We start from the raw sequence: 9146 nt of genomic DNA, 5'->3' as shown, positions 1-9146 counted from the left end.
CATATAAATTATTATCAAAAAAATTGTGGGATAATGTTACTGCTATGTTTATCATAATTTTAATATGAATAATATCATACATCATATTTTTATTTTATTATATAAAATATAACATATTTATTAATTTTAAATGATCAAAAATTATTTAATAAAAAATTATTTAATATATTAGATGTCAATAAGTTTTCATTTAGATACTGAGATGAAATAAGATTATTTTAGATAAAAATTAAAAATTAAATAAAATATTTTTAAAATATATTTTTTAATATTATTATTATTTTAAAATTTAATAAAGTTAAATTATTTATTATATTTTATGTAAAAATTTTATAAAAATTAAATTAAATTAAATTAAATTGAAATGATTTGATGAGATGAAAGTAAAACCGGAGAGCGTACAATTTTTCTTTTTCAGCGAGTGCTGCCCACATAGGACTCAGAGATTGGCCCTCTGAGAGTCATCTTCGTCTCAGCCATGCATCAGCCAGCTACCGGCCAGGTCTACTCTCTTCCGCCCACTTTCTTTCTCGTATTATTAACATTGCCACTTACTTCTCTTTCACCTCTTGTTGTCTTCTTTACCCTCTGGTTGAAGTGGACCGAACTACAAAATGTAAAAGAACGTTCTTGTTGCTCAAAATCTTAGGGCGCGTTTCGTTTTTGAGCTTCCAGTTTTTCTCATATTCTCCTCCTTTCTCTTCTCCTTCTTCTTTTTGGGTAAGAAAGGAAAGCTGTGCAGATAGCGCGTTTATTGAAAAAGAAACAATCAATCCCAATTTTGAAAAAAAAAAAGAGGGAAAAACTGCCACTTTTATACGAATCGGTAAATTCAACATGTACAAGGGTGTCATCTAAATTCTCAATTGGATCCAACCTGTACAATGTTTTTATTCATATAAATTTATAGTTTTTGGCAGAGGAAATTAACAATGTTACGGAGTAAACTGTTTGATTTTTTGTAGCACTGAATTGGAAATGACTTTTCAAAATTATTATCATTTATAGGTTCTGTTGCTTATATATATAAATATTAAAAGTGATTTTTTCTTGGTTGCATGTATTTGGAATGTAATGAAAAGTAGTTCAATACCTTTAGGCATTCATTGTAGACAGGTTTCCTTGATCAAAGTACCCGTATGAAGTCTTTCCAAAAGGTATCGGAGTCCTATCGGATACTTTTTATTACCATAAAAATATTCTTGCGAAGGGAAATCGCCATATCCATTTTTGTATCTTTAGGTTTGTATTTTTTCTATTTTCTTTCCATTTGATCGTGCTACGTGGAAAATGTTATATCAGGAAGCTTGGGTTTTTTTCCCCAGATAGGATATGCTTTCTAGGACACTTTTTTCTTATTAACTCTTTGCCTTTCTTACTCTTATAGCATTTTTGTCTCCATAATGCTTCAGCAAAGTCATAGAAATGAACATAAATCATGAGTATATCATGTTTGCATTGGACTCTTGATTTTAGTCAGTTTTTGTGGCAAGTATTCCACGGTCATTGATTTGTTGGAATGCGATTTTTGTATCTGCAATCAAAAAACTTAGAAAAGTAAGTTGTGACATCTGCTCTGCCTGATCGTGCAGAGTTATTGATGCATACTGATACCATAATCTTTGCTCAACCACAACAAATTTCTAATAAATTCGTTTCACATACTCTTCAGGAAAATTTAGAGAGCTTGGACAAAAGATTCAAGAGGCATGAAGATAATCTTGCATTTCTTAAGAGTCGGATAAAGCACTTAGATGAATCTATACACGGTTTAAAAGGTATGTTATTTCGTTTTTTTTTTTTTTTTCTTTTCTTTTTTCGGGAGAGAGTAGGGGAGGATACTTATACAAATCAAGCTTGACAATAGAAAGTTGTCCAATGCTGCCTTTACGGTACATTATTTTTTTGAAATTATTTTTTATATGATACTGCCATGTCTTTGCTCTGCTGACAAAGAATTTAGGGAGTCTTGGAAGGTATCATTCAGAAAATGTGGCTGAGACAGTAAGTGATAGTTCTTTGCACACTGAGGTGGAAACAAAGATATTACAGCAAGAAAACTCTGCAGCTGGCATACTTTGCTGGTTGAAAGCTAATCGTTTAAGCCGGGCATTGGATTTGGCATTAACCAAGGATGTTCTGGGTGTTGTAGCTAGTCTTGCGAGAGTGGATGACGAGAACCTTAGCAGGTCAGCAGTTTTCACCCTCCATCTGTTCCCTTTGTCATCTGACTGTTGAAAAAGGCAGATAATTGAGCTACTGTTTATTCCGAGTTTTTTATTAGTGAAATTTGTTTTCTTGATTATCTGTGGTTATGTCAAACTTTTTTTTTTCTCCACACTCTTGGTTTTCGCCGCTGTCAGTGATTCTTTAGTTCATGTACTTTACCCAAACAAATATAGACCATTGGTTTTGTTGCTAGCCATTCCAAAATTCATCATTGGCTGGAGTCCAGACGTGTGTACTCTTCATGGGGTTCTACATGATATTAAGATTCCCCACTTTTATGATTTAATTTTAACAAGGATAATCATAGAATAGTTTCAAGAATGGTAGATAGAAAGATTAATTTTTATAAGTCTTTTAATCTTTCCTCTGGTGTTGTTCCACAGACTTCTCTCAGAGTACTTGGGATTGGATGCCATGCTTGCGATAGTTTGCAAGACATATGGAGGAGTAAAGGCTTTGGAGAATTATGATGGGGAAGGCTCAGTAAATAGCAAAACTGGTCTACATGGGCTTGGATCATCTATCGGAAGGAGGATAAATGGCAGATTCCTTGTCATATGTCTTGAAGATATAAGGCAAGAGTCTCCTACCCTGTTATGTTTGAGTAATTATTGGTATGTAAAGATTCTAATTATTGTTTGTTCTTAGATCATATGCTGGTGGGTTTGTAGAGGATGACCAACAAAGGAAACTTGCTCTTCCAAAACCAAAATTACCAAACGGGCAGTGCCCATCTGGATTTCTTGATTATGCAGTAAACATGATCAATTTGGAAGGGAGAAATTTATCTTATCTCACTGCCAGTGGATATGGTTTACGAGAGACATTATTCTATGGACTCTTTTCTCGTCTGCAAATATACAGAACCCGAAGTGAGATGCTACTTGCTCTCTCATGCATAACTGATGGAGCACTATCTTTAGATGGTGGGATGATCAAGAAATCTGGTGTATTTGCCCTTGGTAGCAGGTTCGTATCAAATTAAATGCAAGTGTTATCCTTTTTAAGGCATTTGTTAGTAGTCTTTTATTTTCCCCTCTAAAAATTGGCAATTATATTCTAATGTTATGTATTTTTCTTGTGATGCTCTTGCAAGGAATAGAAAAGTTGCACTCCTTTTTTTATTATTGTGAACTTCTTAGAGAATCAAATGTTAATTTATCAGAAAACCAGATTTATATGCTTCCCCAAAAAACAGGACAGCAAGATTTATGTGTTACAATCTGAGCATCTTTTATAAATTGATGTTTCTTTCTTAACATACTAGTCGTAAACCTGCGCAATGCATAGGAATAACTAAGGGTATGTTTGGACACTTGGAGTATCTCATAATTGTATGAATAGTAGTGATATGGTTTGAGTAAAGACGTTTTATTGGGTTTTGAGAAAGGAGAGAAAAAAACTTGAATAAAAATATTATTCAGTTAAAAAAATTATTTAAATATTTTTTTTTTTACGTTTGTAGAAGTTGTATTGATTTTTATGTTTGACTTTTGATTAGGTAATGATTAGTTGAAAATTTGAAATTGAAAAGTGTTTTGTGTTTGAGTGATGCTTGGGAATGAAATTATGAGAAGTTTGGAGAATTCTCAGTGTCCAAACATGCCCTTAAGTATACTTGTGGCATCTTTAAAAGACTATCAATATTATTAATCAGGAAACAATTTTATTGATAGAAATAGTCTAAAAGAGTAGCAATATCAGCACCTTGATTTTCAAAATCTGGTTGAGCATCTTGATCTTCTCTCTCTCTTCTTTGTTTTTATTTAAATGATAGGAAATTCCACAAACTTTACTTGAATGAATGGAGGGGCCATGAGCTCTTTATAGTGTACGAAGGTAACTCCGATCATCAAGATAATCATTCATAGACTACACTTAATTGAAGAAGTTAAAAAAGTCTGAAAGATTATCTCTTTTTTTACTTATCAAAAAAAAAAAAAAAGATAATCATTCAGACTTCTTTAATTTCTTCTATAAGTGTATTTACGAATTAAAAAGTCATGAGTTCGGAAAGATACATGCGTTAGGAAAACTGACTCTCAAATGAAAATTACTGATATAGATATATTATTCTCATTTAATAATGTTGATTTTAATTATATATTATTTAATGTGAAATTGAAGACATAATGGGAGTGGATGGTGTAGCTAAATATGAGCAAAGCTCTCTCCAGGAGAATGACGGGTTGTTTTGTTATAATAGAAATGCGTGAAACTCTGCTTTAGTTCTTGAGCAGTATTGGGTACTTGGATATGTTATAAATTTGAGCCCCATATACTTTCAGTTATGATTCTTTTTCTTCAAATCAATTTTTTTTTCTCTAATCTGAAAATTTGCATGAATGGCATTGTGCCATCTGATCTATGTCGTTCTTTATTTTGCCATTATATATAGTCCATTTTCAGATTGTTCAGAAATGACACCTTTGTTATTGATATCTGGTGTCATTGTACCACTTTAAGCATGATAATGAACAACTTATCTGATTTTAGGAAAGATATAGAGGTAAAGTTTCCTATAGCCTCTGTGAGATCTAATGCACCTGCGAACTACATCCAAACTGAAGATATGATCAGGATGCTAGAATGGGAAAGATCTAAAATTGCTGAGGACATGGAAAGAGAAGAACAATTGTACAATACAATGTCCTCTGTTATAATTTTCCCGCAGAAAGTTGAGCCAATGTGATGCGCTTACACCTTTCATGGCATCTTGGCAAAGTAGAATGAAGTCATGAGATTTGCCTCTATTATTGGCATAGTTTTGTTTGTTGACTAGAGGGGATATTACTGGAACCTCTTGTAAGCTAAACTTAAATTAGTTTATTTGACTTTAGCTGGTCTCTCTCAAACTTGGAGATTTGGAATTATTAACATGATTTCGTTTCAGAGGAAGTTTATGTTTTTTGATCATCATGTATGTAATTTTGTAACTTTGCTGTTGAATAGAGCTCCGCAGAGTGCGTTTTGTTTTAATTGTGAAGCTCTTTACTTTTTCTAGCAGATGATATGCTGCCTCGTTTAGTTCTGTGCATACTTGCATTTATATTGTGACAATTTGATTGTATGGCTGTTTTATCTACGACTCTCTATGAGATGAAATTTTGTATTTTTAGAGTAAGAGTCCTGCTGGACTGTTCTTCTTGCTTTTGTTATAGATTTCCATGTTGGGTTCTGATTAACTCGTCTTATTATTGGAAGCTTGTTATAATTATTAGTATATGTTAGAATTGGTCCATCTGGTTGTGTTGGGTTAGATCCTACCATGTCAGAGACAGAAAGTCTTGGTAGTTAAAGTTCCGAGGAGATTGCTCCTGGATGTGGAAGAAAATATTGAAACTGAGATCCCTTGCATGAGACATGATAAAAGTGTGTATTGTGAAATGAAAATATGACAATTAGCACCCTCTTGGTCCCTTTGTTAGCAAGTTTGGGAATGGTTTATATCAACTACTGATTTTGGAGAGGAAGCTAAAGTTGGGGCAGGTGATTGGAACTGGCCTAGTGGATCCTCTGAATGGCAGGAGATTGTAAGTGTCATGACTCATGACTAGTGATTTAAAATTTTAAAGTCCAATATTGCAATGGAGACAAGGTCGTTCGGTTGAATGATCCTAGCGATAAGTTCTCTATCAAGCTTGCTTGGGATGCTATTCAGTCTCGCAGCCCTGTTGTCAATTGGCATCATCTTGTGCAGCATGGCAAGTCTATTTCCCACTTATCCTTTGGTTAGCCATGTGGGAAACATTGTCTATTCAGGTTTTCATTCTTCGGTTTCTTTTCTCTTGTGAAGGTCGGAACCTCTGCTATTTATAGTTTTCAGACAACACATTTTACCTTCTATTTTGTATTTTCTTTCTTTTTTGGGGGGCCTTGCTTGTTGCATTTCTTATGAACTGCTTCACTTCTATGAACAAATTCTGAAACTTTGATCTCATTGGGTTGACACCTGTTCATGCAGATGAAATATTAAATGGATAAGCTGTCAAAGTCTGTTAGTTAATCTGGCTGCTGACATCCATGCCGATAAGCAACTAAGAACTCGTAAGTGATCTCAGCTCATCTCAGCTCATCTCAGCTCATCTCAACTCATCTCACTACTATTCAGCAATTTTAACTCATAAATCTCACTACTATTCACAACTCATCTCATTACTATTCATAATCCATCTCAGCTCATCTCAGCTCATCTCAAATCATCTTAAGTCATCTTCGAATCCAAACGTCTCCTAAGAAATCCCCTAATTCATTAGGTAATGTTTCATCTGCCCACGGGTAAACCTCCCAAAGGTTATTAATTGTAGTTTCATTCAGTTCCAGTTTGATACCATCTATGTTTCTCCGTTCTGCTACAACACTTGCACGCCAAGGTCAACATGTTTTCATATATTACGAGTATAGATATATTTAGTATGAACTGGGGTACAAAGGAAACGGGTGTGAGGGTAAAAGGGAGCGGAATGAGGCCTCATGAGAAGTTTTTTTTTTTTTAAGTAACAACGGATCTCATTCCATTCATTAGAGGGGAACATATAAAATTGACTTAAATAATAAGTTAATTACAAATGTTAGTAGTTTTTCAGTACACTTTCGTGACTAACATAGTCTAGTCTAGACGGCTAATCTCTAAAGACCGAAGTCTAAGAGATAGCACAACTCTGTCCACAACAAAGTTTGCAGTAACCAAATAACAAAACTCCATACCCGACTAGACGGAGTATGGAGAAACCAACCCCATCAATACCGCCTAAGCGGAGCGGGGACAACACCCTTCGGACCTAAGTTCGAAGGGACAATATTTTTGGATTATTTGTTTTCTTAAAAATAAAGACAGTACATAAATAAACTACATTAAGAAAACACTGTAAAAAGAGAAAAACAGTGCACAAAAAGGCTACAAAAATAATTTCTATGGTTCTATGGTTTGCTTGGTTCTATGGTTTGAACCTTTTGATGTAAATAATTTTTAGGAACCATCAAATTAGGAGAATTTTTTCTTAAATTACTCGAGGCTCGCTTGTGAAAAACTACTAACTGAGAGTCTATGCACTCTTAGAATTAGGCCAGATTGAAGGCTGGAGAATGTGAATTTATTTGAGAGGATGACATGAAAAATGAGAAAAATATGTTTTAGCTTACCCTTTCGAGAAGTTGAAGAGGAGAAAAGAGAATGGAGTTCTCTTAAATAGCTCTACAATGAAGCTATTATGGTAAAGGAGGTAACAAAGAGCTTGTCACTTTTAAGTTCTTAGACAGAGATATCGATCAAGCAAATAACTTGTTTCTTTTTTAAGTGCCTATTTGGTTTTGAGTTTGGAAGTTTAAAAATTACTATTAATAGTCTAAAAACTCTATCATAGAAATAATGATATATTTATGACCTTTCTCTAAGTTGTCTCAAAAGTCAACTTTGAAACACCATATTATCTAGTTGGAACCAGTGGTGGAACCAACAATTGTTGAGGGGGTCAACTTTTATATAGTGTGACACATTTATATAAAATAAATAAGAGAATAAAAATACATAACTATATAAAGTATATCTCGATAATTTGCTACATAAATGTAAAAATAAAATTCTAAAAATATAACTTAATATATGTTTCAGTTTGATGATAATAATGTTTCATTTTATAATATTCATCCATAATTATTTTTGTTATTAAATATTTAGAATTTATTTATTTTTTTATAGAAACTATCAAGTGATTTTTTAGAAGGTCATCTCTCATTCTAGTGCATAAGTTAGTTTATTAAATTTCATGTAAAATCCAGATATTTTTGTGTCACAATAAATATATAATGATATAATTGAGATCTTAAATAATTTTTTTCTTGCTCAATGAAGTTTAGAAAATAAAACCTCTCAACTATTTTTTATATAGATCATCAATTTTAAATGATTCTTCTTGTATTTTCACTTTGGATTCCATATTAAGAAGCCTAATATTGTATAACAAAAAAATTTTGGATCCATGTTAATAAATTTAGCATTTCTCCTATACTAATTTTAGTGAAACCACGTAATTGAAAATAGATAACATATAGAAATTATATAAAATTTTGGAACTATAGGAAAAAAAAAATTTGGATAGAAGCATTTCTAGGTATATTGAAATTTTGAGAATTTTAGAGAGCATACAAAGATTATAAATTTTTGGGAGGCCATTCTCCATATAAAACAACGTGGGTCACTTATAGTTGGAACACGAGGTTCCATTGTCATCTTTGAAAGGGTGTAAGATAGATACATGCGATTTTATTACCCGGCCATTATGATAAGAATAAAGAGAAATGATACTTACAGTCGTGAGTGCGTAAACACCGTGCAGTCGGTTTGAAAAAAATGAATAAATATGAAATCCATATGAAAAGAAATTAATTTTTTAATAGTAGACTCAACTCTTTTTTCAAAGCGACTGCACGGCGTTTGCGCATTCCACAACTGTATGTAGCATTACTCATAAATAAGTTTTCACAACCTCATCACATTCCACACTCTACATTTTTTTAATTTTTATTATTATTTTCTTTTATCAAATATTTATTATATGAATAATGAATAGAAAATTTAAAATAATTTTAAAAAAATAAACTTAAAAAAAAATTTAAAAAAAATTTAAAAAAATGTATAGTGTGGAGTGTGATGGAGGTTGTGTAGCAAAACTTCCTTACAAGGCTCTTCCTTCCTCCTAAGAATTGTAGGCTGTGCTCTCACAAGAAAAGTAAAATAACCCCTCAAATTTAGATAATATTGTAAAGAGATGTGATGCACAAAATCTTTACACTTTACGCACCACTTAAAAGACATATGATTTTATTTTTTTATTCTCATATTTTATATTTCTGAGGATAATAAATAAAATCATATGTTTTTTAAATGGTGTATAAAATGTGAAGCTTATATCTAAAAT

The 9146-nt window shown here is 32.4% G+C and overlaps 1 protein-coding gene across 1 annotated transcript; it reads left to right on the top strand.

Moving 5' to 3' along the window:
* The first annotated feature begins 409 nt into the window (after positions 1-409).
* Positions 410-5234, top strand: LOC109010370 (protein DEFECTIVE IN MERISTEM SILENCING 3-like). The gene is made up of 6 exons (XM_035683246.1): positions 410-502; positions 1673-1778; positions 1964-2189; positions 2613-2804; positions 2878-3198; positions 4726-5234. The coding sequence occupies exons 1-6, from the start codon at positions 479-481 to the stop codon at positions 4919-4921; spliced, it is 1065 nt and encodes a 354-aa protein (XP_035539139.1). The 5' UTR covers positions 410-478; the 3' UTR covers positions 4922-5234.
* Positions 5235-9146: the final 3912 nt, after the last annotated feature.

This window comes from Juglans regia, chromosome 12 (genome assembly GCF_001411555.2).
Source record: "Juglans regia cultivar Chandler chromosome 12, Walnut 2.0, whole genome shotgun sequence".
In the NCBI taxonomy this organism is placed as follows: Eukaryota; Viridiplantae; Streptophyta; class Magnoliopsida; order Fagales; family Juglandaceae; genus Juglans; species Juglans regia.
This window is presented reverse-complemented; position numbering and strand designations above follow the sequence as displayed.